At 40.1% G+C, this 19,380-nt stretch overlaps 2 protein-coding genes across 2 annotated transcripts in view; one reads left to right on the top strand and one right to left on the bottom strand.

The window, feature by feature from the left end:
* The window catches only part of mindy2 (MINDY lysine 48 deubiquitinase 2), a 34,205-nt gene extending 29,063 nt beyond the window's left edge, over nucleotides 1-5,142 (bottom strand). The window contains exons 1-2 of the mRNA XM_053491354.1: nucleotides 4,242-5,142; nucleotides 2,095-2,152 (exon numbers count right to left, since the gene is read on the bottom strand). Of these exons, the coding sequence (XP_053347329.1) occupies nucleotides 2,095-2,152; nucleotides 4,242-4,991 (808 nt within the window). The 5' untranslated portion in view covers nucleotides 4,992-5,142. The remainder of the gene's footprint in view (nucleotides 1-2,094; nucleotides 2,153-4,241) is intronic.
* Nucleotides 5,143-7,856: 2,714 nt separating this feature from the next.
* adam10a (ADAM metallopeptidase domain 10a) overlaps nucleotides 7,857-19,380 on the top strand; it is a 99,646-nt gene continuing 88,122 nt past the window's right edge. The window contains exon 1 of the mRNA XM_053492006.1: nucleotides 7,857-8,075. Coding sequence (XP_053347981.1) covers nucleotides 8,009-8,075 — 67 coding nt within the window. The 5' untranslated portion in view covers nucleotides 7,857-8,008. The remainder of the gene's footprint in view (nucleotides 8,076-19,380) is intronic.

Genomic DNA, 19,380 nt, shown 5'->3' with positions numbered 1-19,380 from the left:
AGTCAAGGGAATTGGTACGCGTTACATTGTATATTTGTGTCAAAGGCGAATATGATGCTCTGTTCGACTTATAAACATGATTTCTGAATGGAACTTGTTCATAAGTCAGGGACTAACTGTAGTATAGAGATAATAAAATGAAGTGCGTTGCCAGTCAAAGGTAAAAATTTTCCTTTAGATTGTGCAACGAACAAGAGAATGTCCTCAAGACAGACGAAGACTTTCTTAGTAGAAAACTTTCTTAGTAGCAGGTAAAACTGTAGATCAGAGGTAGACTTTCGATTCGATTAAGCACTGATGTTAAATGTCTGATTCGACTCAAGCAGCTTATATTTCGTACAAGTTTTACAGCATTTGTTTTAGACGTCATGTCTTGTGCAAAGTGACAGTCCAGTAGGTGGCAGCCCTGCACCAAAAGCCTATCATCCTGAAAAAACGAAGCGATACTCTAGCAAAACAGGAGTATCCATGGCAGGTGAAAGTGAAAAGCGAAAGTAAAAGTTTATCCAAAAAAATGTAAAAAGTGCTAATTGCTTTTGAACCAAAAACTGACCAACAAAACATCAATTAAATTGCATAATCAATTAAATCTTAATTCTAGCATTATGGTAAGCTGACTTTTTTGTCTCATTTACCTAAACTAAAAGCGGCACAAAAGCGAGAGGCTTGTGAAGAGACGACTGTTTGCAGCCGCTATAACAGGAGTGATTGCAAATGAGAGCTTGTTTTGAGGATGGTACACAATGCTCAGCTTAACTACAAACCATTAAAACATGCACTAAAACTTAAAATGTATGGGGAAAAGAAAGTGGAAACCTGAATCTGCAGTCCATTGTTTGTCATTGTTTGAACCCCAACATTTTAGGTTTAATTTAACACCATAAAGACAAACTAGCAATCAGTGAATGGCTCGATGCCGTTTTAGGATTTTCCTGCTTCAGAATGGCCGTCTTATCCTCTCTGTAACAGAGGTTCAGCTCAGGACAGTCTGTGTTTGGAAATAGTTTAGCTGTCTCTGTCGCTTTTCTCTTAACAATCTGAACTATGCAAGAATCGTTATTAAGTTTCATTCAATTAAAAAGTTCACTATGAGGAACAACATTCTTAATGTCAACAGAGAGTTCACACAAAAACGTTCTTTGTGTTAGATACAGTGCTAAGACAGAAAGCAAGAAAAATTTGTTTAAAAGGAAAAAAGTAAGTGAGGTTTTGTTCAGGATTATCATGCCTTTTACCTACATCACAGATTTTGGCAAAACATGAGTGCATTAAATAAATGAATACAGCACATGAGTCACCTCTCATTTCTTCGTATTGTGCTTTAAATGAGCCAGACCTTCTACTTTTAACATAGTTTTAAAGAATAGTTCTTTCTGGCTCTCTTTTTTCAGTCCCTGTCTGAGCAGTTTTAGAGGAATCTTATTTGTTTTTCAAGCCACACAGTGACCTATAATTCACTCAAGCACAAGAAACATCTAACTTTAGTCAAGAGCCAGTGAGAAACAGGTGCAGATAATGACAGATGATTAGGCCAGTGATTAGTATACTGGCGATGCTGAATGTTGAGAGGTTGGAAAGGACGAGAGGGGAAATGAGGTTGCTGCTGAAGTTGGTACATAAATCAGCCAATTTTTAAATTGTATCTTTTGGCAATTTTCAGCCTCTTGCAGTTAAATATTTGTTCCCATTACTTTAATTAAATCTACATCATTTAATTTGATTTAATATAAAGAAATGAGGGGCGGCTTAAGGCTTTTTGCGCAGTACTGTATATCTAATATCCAAGACAAAACATTCAGGCTAATTGCAGCTTTAAATACCCAACGCATCATTATTTCTAAATATTACCATTATTAATAAAGGAAAAATGGGCATACTAGAGCTCGTATCAATTCTTCATCACTACCTCCCAACATGCTGTTTTAAATTAAACAAACTGTGGTGCCAATTAATAACATGAACGATTAGTAAGGTTTAAACTTTATCACCAACTCTGCTGTACTTTATAAAGCCCGTTTACAATACAGAAATAACACTGAGGTGGCAGAAAACGACAGGATGAATAATTTGAATTTATATAATAATTTTAATCACCCAGATATTCCATCAACTGCTCGGCGGTTATTATCTCCATCATCGGCGGCAACTTTACCTGGAAAAGACCGGAAAATAGAAATGTTACGTTAGTTAGGCCTTTGTTAGCCTCATTTAACAATTTGTTCATTTTTATAAAGAAATTAGTTACAAAGTTTTACTGAACATCATGTAGAACCACCCACAGTTCTTCTGAGGACGTTGACTGTTTCACCTGCTTCTTTTTTGCAAAAAAACTCAGCAGCTTACAGTTTTTGTTTTTTTTTATCTGAAAATTGGCTGTTATATGTATAATGTGCTGTTTAGTTTTCTATCAAATAAATATTTTTCTTTAACTTTTTATTTCGTTGTGAAATACTGATGTTTGAAAATCAGAAATGTTTTGTACTAACTCAATAATAACTTAAATAAAAAAAAATAAAAAAAAAACACAGGGTGCCTGTGACTTACATTACCGTACAGTGACATTTTGTCGTTGCATATAACTGCTGTAGACAGACATCATCTGGGTTTACTGATCATAAGCTACCCTTATGATCAGTAAACCCAGTAACCCTCAATCCTCAGAGCTACCACTGTTAAAATTAAATCTACACAATGTTACCCTTAATGTTTAACCAATCAGCCTCAGTGATGTTTGCGTCTTCAGATTTGCATTGAAGCTTTTTCTTCCCCAGCAGTCAAAAAAAAAAAAAAAAAAAAAAAAACCTCACCCAAAATATTCTCTGCAAATACCTGCATCAAAGCATCCAGCTCATCAGGGATTCCACACAACCTTACTGATGGAGTTTACAAAACACTGTATGATTTACTGTCATTTTAAAAAGTTGAGCACAACTTCGGCTTAAGGTTTTAAGATTATAGCAACTGGATTTTTTTTTATGCCTGCTTGAGCTTCTCTTCTCAAAAAGATTAAAAGCTGAATTGTCCTGGAAAACTGAAATACGATGTGGATAATAAAGCTGAGCTCTGAACTTGTAATTTAAATCCGGCTAATATTACAACTGGAGCTTAATGCCATTTAATGCAAGCATATAAAGATTTGTGTGCGAATAAATCGAAATGATTTCCATTTCATCAATTATTTATTAGCTACATTAGCCTCAAAGCTCTAGTGGAAAATTAAAGACAAAAACGTCAGGCACTAACTGTGTCTTTGAGAATATGCTACTTTTGGGGAAATCAAGTTGTTGTTGTTTTTTAAATGTTCCTTTAAACTACATCCTTGATGCACCAATCATTTCCACACAGGTAGGTTTTTAAAAGCACCCGTGAAGCTGGTAGCAAGCAAGCCTCGTTCGGAAGATTAAAGCACAAACACCAATGCTGAGCCTTCTCTGCCTGCCAGGTAGCTGTCAAAAGCAGTAATTAAACGTTATCTTTATAATGCAAATGAGCCTGAGGCTAAAATACAGAAGAGAGCCATATATGTGTGGCCATTTATGGACTGCTTAAACAAGACACATGCAGGACAGGACGACAGCATGCCAGAGGTAAAAAAAAAAAAAAAAAAAAAAAAGGCGGCTTGAAATAAGCTTTGGATTGGCTAGAGTATATTATGATGAGAGGAAATCCAACAAACAGAACCTTTCTGGCCTGAGCTCATTTCCAGATGTGCTGCCGGGTTTCAAGCTGTGACGCCAGAAGGCTTCTGACTAAAGAAAATATGAATGTGCATTGCAATTGTTTTCCATGCAGCATAACGACTTTACGCTCATGCTGAAAACATCCCAATGCTCGTTAGAAGCGCTTGATTTGTTTCAGATAAATGAGGCATTTTTTTCTGAAATTTGAATACGTGTGATCTTTTGAGTGAGGTATAGGGTTCAAGTTCAGTTGGGGACAATTTATTTTGTCCCCGCTCAATACAAAAACAATCAAAGAGTAAAGCAGAACAGTGGTGTTTGTGTGTGTGTGTGTGACTGTGATTTTATTTGGGAAGGGTTATGTTGCAATATTCTGTGCAATAAGCTATTGTTCAGGCAGTCTGACTCACAAGGTGCGAGAGCCCAGCCCTAACAATCCCAAATAAATATTATTATATTTCCCTTGCAGCACTCCGTCTGAAGCATCTTTGGCTTTCATGCAAGAAATTTCTCCTGCTTATTACTATTATTATTTTTATGAATAGTATTACTATTACATACCTTCCAGGCCAGCAGGAGCACGTTCATAATAGCCAGCAGAGGGCATGGACCGTTCTCATTCTGGGTGATGATAGGCGTGTTCTCCTCCTTCCACCTGATCCACTTGATGTGGTAGATGGACTGACCTGCACCTCCTCGCTCCCTACAGCTCTGTGCTTTGCCCCCTTCTGCCCCAGGCTGGCCCTGAGGGACCAGAGCCTTGTCCTGATCCTCTAGAGCTTCACTGACAGGCTCCGAGCTCGGGCAGGAGGAGTTAAGGTTGGAGAAGGACTCCAGGGAGTCCAGACTGGGCAGCCCCTGGGACAGGGTGCCTTCATTAGACTCGGACTTGGCCTTGCTGTCAGCAGCACACACACTGCTCGCCTCCTGCACCTCCTGCTCGGTGATAGCCCCCCGCGCGCTCCTCGCCCCTCCAGAGGGCTCCTCCGTGCTCGGCTTGTTTACTAACTCCGAGTCCGGAGGAGCGACAGCGTTATTTCCGGCAGCGGATTCACACGCACCGTGACCCAGCGGCGCTCCTCCGGACTGCACGAGCTTTCCGCCCGCGTCCATCGCTTCGCAAACATCCGCTCGATGTTCTGCGCGAGACGCGGCGTTAGCACTAGTGCTAACACTTGGAGGAGTAGTGTTGGTGGTGGTGGTAGTAGTGGCGCTTGTTGTGCAACTCGGACCCAGACTGCTGCCCGACAGCTCTGCGTTCGCGCTGTCCCCTCCCGTGTCTCCTGTCCTGGCGTCCGCTTTCCTCTCCATCGCGACGGCTCGTCCCGGTCCCTTTTTCCTTTTCTTTTTTTAGGAACTAAAAACACAGCTCCGGTCTCAGCAGCGCCGTCGACGCCATGACGACGACGTCTCTGCCTAAAACGTCACTGGTTTGGAGACTCCTAATAATTCACTCCGGCTGTGTTCCGATTGGATCGTCACTTCCGCTACACTCGTGCACTAGCTCATGCGCACTAAATAGGGAGAGCACTCGACTCACAGCTCAGTCGGGCGGCCCCAGTGTGTTTACTTCACTTCAATTTTGGCGAGCTTGCGTAACCTACATACTCAAGAAGCATACACAACATTAGGGTTCTTTCCACCTCGAAAATTATAAAAACATATCTAAAAGCTTATAAAAATAGGTGAACATTAATTCCAAGCATTTATAAACGTATCCTTCTTATTTATGGACAGACGGTTTAAATCGTTTTACTGTACTGTACTGTACTGTACTGTAGTACTGCTCAAACCGCGCGCGCTCGATGGAATGTGTTGCGCGTTACCCGACTAACACTGCGCATGCGCAATAAAACAACTGCCGTTAATAATACAACTACAGTTATTATTAAAACATGATACTGCTACTTCTGCCACTATTACCACTACTATACTATACTGTACTATGTTATACTACTGGCACTACTATTTCTTCTTGTTATTTTCTTTTCGTTACTTTTAGTCTTAATATTCATTGTGTTTATTACACATATATTACACGTCTACGTCACTGGATGGTTTGGGGTTATAACACTATAGTTAATTAGTGTAATTGTCATGTACTGTGGTCTGCTAAAATCGCGCGCGCTAAATTAGTTTATGTGAAGACGGATAAACTAAAAAAATAATTTTCCTCTTATTATTTTGTTTGTCTAAATTGCCTTTATTACACATGTATTATACATCACAGGGTGAATAAGGTGTTATAATATTATGGTTAATTAATGTCTTTGTATTGTCTGTGATCTGTAATCGCGCCGCGCGCTCGTCTAACGGCTAACACTGCGCATGCGCAACCAAACGACGTTTATGATACTATAATTATATAATATGATACTATAATTAATACTAGTAACTACTACTAATAATAATAATAATATATATTATTATTATTATTATTGTTACCTTTTGTCTTACTGTTCATTCTCTTCATAACATATGTATTACAAAACAATACTGTCTCGCTAAGTTGGTGAATTATAAAATTATGTAATTGTAATGTATTGTGATCTGATTGATCAATTGGCAATGTTTATAATATTACTATCGCTAATAATAAAGATACTACTACTAATAACTACAATAATAAAAAATAAATTTCCCCCTTATTTTTCTTCTCGTCACTTTTGTGTCTTATAATTCAGTCTTTATTACGCATGTGTTACACTCGCGCGCTGAATGGAATGTGTCGTATAACCAACACTGCGCATGCGCAACAAAACAGCTTGCCTATACTACCACTACTACCGTTACTAATAATAATGAGACTAATGAAGGAATTTTCCCCTTCTTATTTTCTTCTTGTGACCTTTTGTTTTACTGTAATTCAGTGTCTTTATTACACATGCACTACACAACTACGTCACTGGGTGGATCAGGGATTATAAAATGTAGAATTAGTAAAATAATTCAAATCGAGATTTACGGGTGTCTAATCCAGAGTACGCATGCAGATTTAGTCTAATTTGGAGAAACACTGCCCCATCACACACACAACACTGTCTTCGCATCAGCCTCTTAGGACTGTCTGTGCTTATATCAAAACACCATTTCTTGTGTGCAGTATTTACATTTTGACCACATGATGGCGACTCTTGTATGCAACACACATTTCAGGTCACTACTATTAGTTTAGTTTAATGTATAAATACATAGATTTAAAAAGTACCCTCTCATTTTGCTGTCATCATAGGAAGAACTAATATTGTATAGTACGATTGCAAATTGTATTTGTTTATTTATCTATCTATTAGATTAGATAATTTATTAATCACATTCTAGTTATCTAATCTGCCAGTCAGGGCATTTGTATTTGCAGACACACGATTCCCTCCATCAGAACAAAGGACAAAACGTGATCTCAGTGACATGGTTATTGTTATTTTAGAAACTGTTGATTCTCTGTGAGTTTCATGCACAGCAGTGAGCAATACAAACAGAACGGAACACATGTCTTATCCACCACACAATCTTTGCACAGGTATATTGTATTATACTATATACTGTATACCATATCTCATCACTTACTGCAACTTCTGTGCATTAATCACTCTCACCCCTGTACATTTGGACCCATACCCTCATTTACCACATTTCTCATTTACTGTAAATAGGCCAAATTTTCACTTCTGGTTTTATGCTAATTACATTTCACTGGCTCTTTACCTGTACTTTGCTTAATGACAATAAAATTAAATCTAATTTTATCTAATGTCACATTGACATAGTGGTTAGCACTGTTCAATTTCAATTTCACTGTTCAATTTCTTAGTTTTTTTAATTAGATTAGATTAGATTAGATTAGATTAGATTAGAAAAATAGGACTAAATACAATGGTCACTACTGGCCTCTGTAGATGGATTACAGAGGTTAGATTAGATAAATTGATAATCTATTACTAATCTCATCTAATTTAATCTAATGAAATAAAAAACAAAAAAACTGAATGAAAGTAAAAAAAAAAACAATGACGTAAAGCCTAAATTACTCTAAACAGCCTGTTTGTCTTTCATGTTTTTTATTTTTTTGATGTATTTACTGTAGGGGGCGGAGCTTGCGGCACTTCCTGACTGTGACGTCACGCCGCTTTGAATCGGTGACGTGCGGTCGCTGGAGACGGGCGGTGACGTCACGCCGCAGAGGAGCAGCAGCAGCAGCCGCCGCCGTAAACACGAGCTGCTGTGCCTTTAAGATTTTATAGGTATCGAAACTGAAAAAAAGAAGAAGGAAAAAAAAAACCACACACACACGCACACACGCAAGCCTTCGCGGTGTCAATGTTCGGGAGATGAAGCTGTTCGACATGGTGGTGTTTAAACTCCTGGTGCTGTGTTACTGCCTGAGTGTCTCTATAGGTGAGTGCTGGACTCGGCTTTAATGCGGCTGGGACACAAAAAAAGTGTCGGAGGATTGTTATTAAAGGAGAGAGGGAGGGAGAGAGAGAGGGAAGGAGTAGCGCTCGCGAGTGCCATAAACACAAACATACACACACACACACACACACACACACACACACACACTGTCCAAGGCGTTTAGTCTTTTAGTTTAGGCGTTTTGTTCTGTCTTTAACTTCAAGCTTGAAGCGAGAAGAGTTTAATCACAAAGTCATGAAGAAGCTGTTATTCATGTTAGCAGTTGTCATGAGGGAAACTCGGCTAACTGGCTAGCTGGCTAACTTTAGTGTAACCTTACAGTTAAGTTTGACGTGACAATGAAGCGTCGCTATTTATCTGAGTTATTATTATTATTACTAGACAGCAGTCATGACGCTGAATGAGCAGAAATAAAGAGATTTCTTCCTTAAGGGTGGGACTTGGACTTGTTTGTTTGCTTGTTTGCTGCTGATGTGTTTCTAGCCTCCTCATTTCTATAGTACAGGGTTACTGCAGCAGGACAAGCCCAGGCTTGAGAGTAGTGTAGTAGGCAGGAGGTGGAGAAGGAAAAAAACCCTCTCTGCTGCAGTTAATGACACTCCTCTGGTCTATCCATCACTCTCATTCACAAGTCTTAAAGCTAGAAATGAACAGACACTTGGAGTTTGATGAGAAATGTCTAAATGTACGAGTTATCATGAGTTATTAGTGCACCGCCAGTACTTTGTTTGTTTTCGTTTAAGAGCAACACCTCGCCTAGAAGGAGGTGTAGAACCCAGAGGGTTGTTCTTATCAGATCTGTGACGTCTCTCACAAGCTCGGGGTTGACCAGGTCATGATTCATTCTGTCCTGTTAAGTTTGACCCTTTTCTGTAATCTGAACACTAAGCCTGTTAACGGTATGAAGCTGTATTTCAAGATTCCTAGCTGTTTGAACTCGGATTGTGCAACGACTCTGCATGAATTTCTCTGGAATTTTCACTTCCAGGCGTTATTTACTCACTTCAATAAAAATCACAAGCATTGATAATCAAGACCGGCTTGATCTTTCCAGGCGCTGACGCTAGTGGCAGCTCGTCCAGTATCTCCATCCATGTTTTTTTCTACATTTTTCTCAGAGGAGTTTTTACAGTCTCTAGAATTGCCTTCGGGATCAGTAAACTATCTATCTATCTATCTATCTATCTATCTATCTATCTATCTATCTATCTATCTTTTTACAAAATAATGATGTCATGGAAAAAACCTTACGTCATACAAAAAACAATTCTTGAGATCTCTGGTCGTAAAAAACACATTTACTATAGCCTGTTTGATTTCAGTTAGTGTAGCAGGACATTCTTAAGAGAAATAAAGGGAGTTTTTGTACTCTCATAAGCATGCTCTGTTATTCTGTACAAAGTCTACTACAAGTCCCAGTTTGACTTGAACGCACCTACAAAAGCACCATGAAAAGTCTGTCACAGTGGAGTGAAGTGGCAAACCCCAGCCAAGTCCTGTCAGAAAACCCATGTGAATTTAAGAACAAAACTAACCTGTAATATAGTACAAGAATATTGGAATATAAACGTGGCTGAATTTTATTCGATGCATTCTTTATGTCAGAACATATGATGGAGATTCTTTAATGCTAAACCTTTGTCTTATCTCTCCACCAAGGAATTGTTCTGTGTTATGCAGGTTTTTTTTTCAGTGACAAAAAAAACAGGCTGAAATTCATAAAGGCAAATCCTGCCACTAAGAAAGTTCTGAAAGCGTTCAAAGCTTTGGATTAAAATCCCTGAGCGCTTCTATTGATGTTCTTAATTAAATCTTAATTAAATTCAGTTTTATTTGTGTAGCAGTTTTACAATGGACTTTGTTGCAATGCAGTTTTGCAGAAATGACACTTATGGGATATACAAACTACTAGTCAAAAGTTTGGACACCTTCTAATTCCATGATTTTTATTTATTTCTACATTATAAAACAATACTAAAGGTGTGCAAAATATGCAATAATCTCCATTAAGCAGTTGATATTGAGACATTTCTGCTCTGTAAATCCTTCATAACGTCTCTAATCTGAGGTGCTGTTTGGTATTAACTGGTGATTTCTGAGGCTGATGACTCTAAATGAACTAATCCTCTGCAGCAGAGGTAAGTTTTGGTCTTACCTTCCTGGAAAGGGCTTCATGAGAGCCAGTTTCATCATGGTGCTTGATGGGTATTGCAGATGCACCTGACAATACTGTTCTTGCAAGAAATATTCCAAACCAGCTGACCTTCATGTCCTAAAATAACAACGTTGTGGTTGTTTTTTACTTATTTACCTAATGCTATTCATAGTCTGTAAATCTCCAGTATTGTTCTATAATGTAGAAAATAAATCCTGTCTTGGGTCCAAACTTTTGACTGATACTATAAATATGTATAAATTTTTTATGCATACTCTGACCCTAGAGGTGCGAGGTCACGGTGCTTAAATGTGCCAAAGGTTCGAATCTCACCTCGGGGTCTGTGTGCATGGAGTTTTCATGTTCTCCCTGTGCTTGGTGGGTTTCCTTCAGGTACTCCAGGTTTCCACCCACAGTTCAAAGACATGCAGATCAGGCTAATTGGCATTCCCAAAATTACCCGTAGTGTGAGTGAGTGTGCAATGGATTGGCACCTTGCCTCGTTCCCGAAGTCTCCTGGGACAGGCTCCAGGCTTCCAGCAACCCTGTACAGGATGAGTTGTGTAAAGAATGTGTCACTAAATAGATAAATTAAAGGTTGTCTATAATAAGCACGCTGAATGTAATGGCGGCGAGGTAAAACGTCCTGAGACGTACCTTTGAGTGAATTGGTTCTGTAATGTATAGCAGGAAATGTGTTAACATAAAGGCCATTTTGTTGAAGTTACCAACTGTTTACAAAACAGTAGCCAAGTCTCCTATAGGCAGAAGGAAGACATAGGATTTTGCGAACCTCAGAAGACAATAGCATTACTTATCACCTCAGATTTATCTTATGGTTGTGAACCTATATTTCTACACAAGCTGAGATCGCACTGATTGATGATGTAGATATTACTCCATGTAGTAATGTCTGACACAGCGTAATTCTAAGCACAGGGCCTGTCCATAAAGAGTTTATTGAGATCATCTCGTCCTGAGTGATGAGTAAGTGACAAGTCAGTCTGAAACCACCTTTAGTAGAATTTGTCTATAATTAATTGCAGTGACTGTTTAAAATATAGCGGGTTTTCTAAAAACTAATCAACTTTTTTGTTCTGTCATGCGTGCACACAAAAGCGCGATTTCCTCTGTCAGTGTGCCTCTTGTCTTCTATGCGTTGGGGATGTCACAATCCAACTATGCTAAGAAAAGGTCACTGTCTCCGTCTAGCAACCTCACCTTTTTTTTGTGTCAAAGTTTAGTCACAATAGAGATCAACACCATTGCAGCGATCATGCATGTCCACGCCGCAGCAAGATTAAAAAACTTTTCATCAGCACAGCACGGTCATGAGCTCAGGGTTACTTGGCAACATCAGACGCCAGAGTTGCACAAGCTCATGAGCGCTTTGTAAAGAAGGAGAAATTGGTGCGGCCTGCGTTTTACACACTTTTTACACCTAATATGTGAACGGCATATTAGTGCACAGTGTAACTTTTACTTTAAAATCTTGTTGTTGTCGCAGTGTCTTGTTGTGTCGTCCTTTAAGGTGGGATTGTTTAATCGGTTCATTCAGGCATCAAAACAAATACACTTCGCTTATTAGTGTGTTTCGGCATGAGAATATTTTTCTCTTGTGGCTAAAATTTCTTCTAAAGCACCAGGAAACTTTTGTAATGTTTAAATTTGATCAAACAGTGCAATTACTTTTGCTAGTTAGAGTTGCTTTAGGTTAAGCTCGAGATTTCAGTCAAACAGTGGCGTTTCTTTTCCCCACTAGGCTTTAATGCATTATGTCTCAGAATGTGAATGTAAGTTATAATCAAGTTTAATAAAAGTCATTTGCTTCTCGCTAATCGTTTCAGACCTTCGACCTCGAATAGAAATCAGATCTGGACCTTTGGTTATTAAGTTTAAAAACCTCTGCTACAGAGGAATCGCCGCTGTGGTTAAAGCAGTATAGCAGGTACAGTATACCATGCTGTGACCACGTGGATGGGCAGAACGCCTGGGCTCAGTTGGAGCTTGAGCACAGAAGTCACGGAACAGGAAACAGGAAGTGAAAGATTTTTAGTCATGCCAGAGTTCATGCCGTGGTGCAATTCGCTTATCTTTAGATGTGTAAAGAGAGCGCTTTGGTGTACTCGTGCTCCATCTGTCCGCTTTTCATTCACCCGTCTCTCCATTGGGCTTGTGCTTGGATTACAGATGAGCGGTGTAGCAGTGTCTGCGTCTGCCAAATTACCTTTCTGTATTTTTTTAGTGAGTAATGGATCGACACACTGCGAGAAGCACCTCTTAAAATGGCTCTGGAAGCGAATTCAGTTTCTGCACTCATACTTTGGTTTTAAGGACGGCGGTACAACACTGTCTAGACATAAATGACAAAAAAATTGTTGCTCATTATGATTCGTACCTCTCTGGAATCAAATTGTGTTTCTTAGGCTTATTCATGCAGACTTTAAGTAGGTGTGTGACGCTCATTTGTTTGATTATATTCAGTGTTAGAATATTAACAACATTAGCATTTTTCACTCGCCCATTCACTCATGGTCGCAGAAATCCTAGACCTTATCCCTGGGGGCTTGGGGCACGAGGCGGGGTACACCCTGGGCAGAGTGTCAGTCCATCACAGGGCAAACACACACACACACACACACACACACACACACACAAAGGTGGAATTGAGACCTTGGCCCTGAAAGTGTGAGGCCACAGTGCTATGCACTACGCCACACTTAACAATGTATTAACACTTTATTTGAATCCTGTCCAGGTTCGAGCCTATCCCAGGAGACTTCGGGCAAAAGGCGGGTTACACCCTGGACTGGGTGTCAATCAATCACAAGCAATTTGGGAACGCCAGTCACCCTAAAATGCATGTCTTTGGTTGGTGGGAGGAAACAGTTAACACGCCACTCTTAACACTTTTCAATTCCTTTCACACGTAGCATCGTCTGTTCCACCTGATCGTGCTAAATCTTAAATTTAGAGCTGCTGAAGTTCATAAGAATGAATAACATCTTTCTGGTTTTACTGATAGTTGTTTTTATGCAGTTCTTTTTTTTTCGATTGCAGTTATTAGAACTAAAACGTCCTTGAAAGTCAGAGTTAAGAGTCTGAGTCTATAAGACTTGGTGAGATCTTGCTATGCGGCTCCTGCTCGGCTCCTGCTGCACTACACAGATCAGAACAAAGCCCTTTTAAAGCCAGATGTGTGACCAGGTACGTGTTCATGTACATCCTGGTGTAGCTTAGCTTCCCCACCTGGAGGATTAAAAGCGATATCTATCAGATATCAGGTTTCCATGGTGAACGGTGTACAGTGGAGTGATTTCAGGCTATTTCAGGAAACGCGTTTATTGCTGTGCTGTGTGTTGGAAAAGTTCTGGATTCTTCAGATTTGTCCTAAGTTTGTTGCGACCCCTGACAGCCTGGTGGAACCTATTATTATTAATTGGATATGTTTACTTTCATATTAAAGCGTGATTTACCATCTGATGAAAAAAAAGAAAAGAAAATAGATGCAAAATCATATCTAACTCATCTGGAGACGTAATCCCCGCTTCAGAGCTAAGCATGTAACAATATCAGTGTTATTGCAGCATAAAATATGAGCGCCAATCATGTGCCAGTATTCACAGACAGGCTCTGAGGGGAAAAGTAAATAAAAGGCCCAGTAAAAGGTCTTCTTTGTTATCTGATGACGTTTTGGTGGATCTGGCTGTTAATTATTCTTCAGAGTGAGCGTCGGCTCACGTTAATACATTGACGTGTTTGTGACAATCGTCACACACGCTCCGCGGATTCGAGGACGTGACCAAACAATTAGTTTCAGACAAACTGTGTATTCCGAAACCATTATGAAATATTATATTAAAACCACATCTTGAGAGAGATTGGAAATAGAAGAGGTTTTCATTCTATTAAAATCAAGCACCATTCATTAATGAATTTATTTATTCATGGAAACAAATATTTAGTGGCCTCGCACCTTCTGGGCCGAGGGTTCGATTCCCTCCTTGGGTCTGCATGTCTGTGTGTGTGTATGTGTGTGGAGTTTCCATGTTCTCTCCGGGTACTCAGGTTTTCTCCCACAGTCCAAAGACATCCAGATTAGATTAAATAGCATTCCCAAAAAAAAAAAACAGTGTGTTTTTGTGTGTGTGTGTGTGCGCGCTCTGTGGATAGGCTACAATGCTGACCGTGACCGTGACCATGACTAGCACACAGTTGTCCCGTCACACACATGCTGGACGCCAGCTGTGATTAAGAAGGAAGGAAGAAGTTACAAGTGGAATTTAACTGCCACTATTCTGGGGGAGTGATAGGAAAATGTCATGTGTGTGTGAGAGACACTGCCGGAGTCCTGAGGAGACCTTTGGAGAAGAAGTAAAACCTGGGAGAAAAGCCCAGAATGATTGACAGCAGGTTTACACCCCTCCCCGAGTCGATCAGCAGCATGTTCACGTCAATTAGACAGAAGTCGTATAGAAAACACGAATGCAGGCGAGCTGATGCAGTGTAAGCGCCGCTGGGTCGAACTGTGAAAGTGACTGTGCTACGTGCAGCACATAGACGCTGCGGAGACGCCTTGAGGTTTCCTGTTCCGCACAAACTGAAGAGTTGGAATAAACTTATCGAAATGACAATCGCCTTCCTTTCTGCATATCCTCTGTCTGCAGTGTAAGTGATAGAGCAGGGCAGGCGGGTGAGTGTGTCTGATAGGTCCGGTAACTATTCATGGCTGCTAGGATGAGACTCATAGTTTGTGTGTGTGTGTGTGTGCGTGTGTGCTTACAGGGCCGCGCTAGTTTTATGAGGCGCAGGAATCACACATGAACGTAATATAGATACAGCGGAACCTTGGAGTGCTTACGAGTACCTCGGCCTGCGAGTGTTTCACAAGACGAGCAAAAATGTAAAAAAATAAAATTAATTTTACTCTGTAAACGAGTGAGGTCTTGAAGTACGAGCAGGATTGTGGGTAATCATCTCCCATGCTAGGTCTCAGTGCGTCACTCGTATAACCAACATACAGCGCGCGTATACTGTTTACTATAACACTGTGACCACGTGTGCGCACGTAAAGCCGCCCCTCTCCTCTCTCTCGTCTCAATCACTACAGCAACGATTCTTTTTAAAGGTAAAGCGCAGGTTAATTTGTTTTATTCTTACTTTATATTTTGTATTAATAATTTTCATGTGAATATTTCTGGGTTGTGAAACGAACCATCTGAGTTTCTGTTATTTCTTATGTTAAAATGACGTCGAATGACGTTGTCTTGGACAGAGAGTGCACTACATGGGTTGTGTAGTGAACAGATGTAGTGAATATAAAAAAATACCAACAGAACGGTTGTAACGGTGAGTCCAGGTTTGTTTCTGTCCTGTGAAAAAGCCCTTCTTCTGCATTATCCTTCTAATAATAAGAGTCGAATAAAATATCTCTCAGGTGTAATATCAAGGTGTTATAATAAACCCTGGGCAATTATCGCGCTGTTAGAATTTAATATCGGATCTCACGTACTGCAGCGGTTAGATTTGTGCCGCGCTTTTGACTCTCGTGTTAGTGAACGCTACGTTGCTTTAATCTAATCCGTTTTCATTTATTAAAGGAGGCAGTCATCTGGTGCGTGTGTACGTGCGTGTGTGTGGGACGGGTGGGGGTTGGGAGACGAGCCCTGGAAGTCGTTGTTTTGAAGCGAGGTTGTACTACAAGATGAGTTCTGCCAAGCCAGTTCCCACATTCAGCACATTACTTAGAAGAGATCCAGCTCTCGGTGAGAGACAGAGGCTCGCATGTTGACTTTGCACCTTCTACAAAAGCGGCACCGCTCCTGATCGGGCCGCACATGAATAATTTATCATACGGAGGCAAAGCAAGTCGCTAATCTACAGTACTGTCTCTCTCCGAGAGCTATGCAAATGCCTGGCCCTCGTCCAGGAGCTGTGATGTTTATTACAGAAGGGTAGAAGCACCCCGGGGATCTGAAGACGGAAAAAGGAGGCTTTAAAAAAAAACAACAACATTTATATGAAGTTTTTAATCACAATAAGATCAAGTGGAGCAGTTCTCCAGCAGGACACCATTTACAGTTTCTGTTGCTTTTTTCCTCCTGATTCAGATAACGTTTAGCAGTGCGCAGCGTGTCTAAACTCAAGCGTTTGAAGGTTTTTTGGGTAGACCGCTCTCTCTCTCTCTCTCTCTCTCTCTCTCTCTTTTTCTGAGATTAAAGGATGTCAGGGTGAGGCTTTGCTTTGTTTCTGAAAGGCTGTTATTGTTCTGCTCTAAAGCACACTTCAGAAAGTCTAACGTGCCGCATAGACGTGCAACACAAAATAATTTCAGTCGCATGCGATGATACTGTGGTGTCTTGACGTTTTTTTGATGCATTGCCTGAGAATTATTACAATTTGAAGGGGATCCGTTACGCAATGTTCACTTTTTAGTCATTTTTAGATGTTCAGATAGGGCTCCAGTGTGTGTGTGTGTGTGTGTGTGTGTGTGTGTGTGTGTGTGTGTGTGTGTGCATGTGCATATACAAACAAACAAAAAAAACATGGGGAAACATTCCATGCTTCGTTTTTTCCATTTTTTGTACTGGATGGTGGCGAAGTGGTGGTGGCAGTGTTTGACCGTGCACGGGTTGAGGGTTCGAGACCTCAGGTCTGTGTGGGCGGAGTTTGCATGTTCTCGCTGTCATCCAGATTAGCCTAATTTTCATTGCCCATAGTGTATTACTGAGTGTGTGTGTGTGTGTGTGTGTGTGTGTGTGTGTGTGTGTGCCCTGTGATGGACTGGCATCCATGTGTGCCCGGGTCACTGTGTACCCCGCCTCTCACGCCAAGTGTCTGAGGTCTCCTGCGACTCCCGCGGTATAGAGAATGAGTGAGTAATAATTGGTTTGAATATAAACGAGTGAGATTTTCCTCCCTAATGTGACATCATATAAGAAAAGCTCTCCTCCCTAGGCAAAAACAGCATGTCATATTTATGAGAATTGTGTTTTTTTTTTTTTTTTATGTAGGCTGATTAAAAGGGCAACTTTCTGTAAGTTATATAACATTTTCCAGAGTAAGAGTTTCCAGTCTCATCGCTTTGTTATAGTGAGAGGTTTGTGAATTCTAGTTTTTAAATCACGTCACAATTGAGACAGGGGTAGCTCAGTGGTTAAGGTATCGGTTTACCAGGGTTAAACCCCAGCACCACCAAGATCCCACTGTCATGCCCTTGAGCAAGGCCCTTAACCCTCAACTGCTCAGTAGTGAAATGAGAGATCATATTAACTGTAAACTGACTTCAATAGCATAATCTAAGATTATTATTATTATTATTATGCATTACATCAGACCAGATCACACACTGCGATGTGATTGATTTCTTTTCCTACAACAACACTTCCCGGGCCACCGTGCCGTAGTGGTTAGCATTGTTGCCTTGCACCTCCAGGTTTCGGGTTCGTTTCTTCCCGTGCTCGGTGGGTTTCCTCCGAGTTTTCTGGTTTCCTCCCACAGTCCAAAAACATGCAGAATAGGCAAACTGGCGTTCCCAAATTCCCCATAGTGTGTGAACATGTGTGTGTGGTCTGTGATGGATTGACACCCCTAATCCAGGCTGTACCCCACCTTATGCCCCAAGTCTCCTGTGATAGGCTTCAAGCCCCCCGCGACCCTGTATACAGAATAAAACGCTACAGACGATGAGTGAGTTAGTGAGTGGGTATTTAGTCAGCCACCAATTGTAAAATAAAATCTTAAAAAATCCTACAATGTGATTTTCTGGATTTTTTTTTTATTTTGTCTCTCATAGTTGAGGTATACCTATAATAAAAATTACAGGCCTCTCTTATCTTTTTAAGTGGGAGAACTTGCACTATTGGTGGCTGACTACATGCTTTTTTGCTCCACTGTACATCAAAGCTTGGTGGTGATGGGGCTTGAACCCCCAACCTTCAGGTCAGAAATCCAGAGTGCAGAACTGCTGATCCATCCAAAGGTCATATAAGGATCGTTCTCTAATAGTAAAACAGACTTATGTCTTATACAGTGTGTATGTAGAGTTTACTGTAAAGTAGCTCTCTCATCATCTAACTGAAGTCTAAGTATAATTGTGTTTATATATAAATTACATCATCGCTCAGTTTTCAAAGACAGAAGTCAAGCTGTAGCGTTAATATTGACCCAGGGCACAAAAGTGAAGCTACACAAATACAGGGTGTTTTCACAGTTTTCACTTCCTTTTTATGAGGAAATCAGTAGAATACTCTCTCTCTCTCTCTCGCTCTCTCGCTCGCTCTCTCTCGCTCGCTCTGTGTTTGTGTCAGAATTTGTGTTTCACAATAGAGAAAAAACCCTTACTGTTTGTTTAACCACCGTCAACCAGCTACTAGATAACTGCTGAGAATCCAGTCTAAACTTTGGACACACCTTTCCTGATTTTTATCAAAGTGATTTTTGAGGCTGGAGACTTTAAATTAACTTTTTTAAAATTCTTTATCCTTTTAATTCAATGTTTTTTTTTGTTTGTTTGTTTAGTGATTTATTTTCTACATTCCAGAACAAAACTGGATTATTTACAAAACTATGAAATAGACATGACGGTCAGCTGTTCTGGAATAGTTCTTGCGAGAACAGTATTGTGAAGTGCATTTGGAAAACCCAGCCATCACCATGATGAAACTGTCATCACAGGAAAGACTACCTCTGCTCCAGAGAAGAAATCACCAATTAACCAAAAGCCCCTCAGATTAGAGCCGTAATGAAGTAAGAGAGATATCTCTATCATCTGTTCGAAGGAGATTATTACATATTTTGGACGACTTCAGTGTTGTTTTACAATGTAGAAATAAAAATCAGGAAAGACCATGGAATTAGAAATTGTGTCCAAACTTTTGACTAGTACCTCAATATTCAGTAGTATTATTCAATAATATTTGTTTAGCGTGTACCTGTGCTCCTGATATTTGCAATCAGAAGGCATGTTGCTCATAAACCTCTCTTCACGAGTTTATAAAAGTTCTCGATGTTAGTTGTAAGCAGGTTGAAGCTTGAAAGGGCAACAGCTTTCCCCTTATAAAATTTACTTGTTGTATTTTGTTAAGTAGCAAACCTTTTTTTTCTTTTAATATCTGTATACTACCGTGCCCT

This window comes from Clarias gariepinus, chromosome 3 (genome assembly GCF_024256425.1).
Source record: "Clarias gariepinus isolate MV-2021 ecotype Netherlands chromosome 3, CGAR_prim_01v2, whole genome shotgun sequence".
Lineage (NCBI taxonomy): Eukaryota > Metazoa > Chordata > Actinopteri > Siluriformes > Clariidae > Clarias > Clarias gariepinus.
Note: the sequence above shows the minus strand (reverse complement) of the source record. Positions and strands in the feature narration are given on the sequence as shown.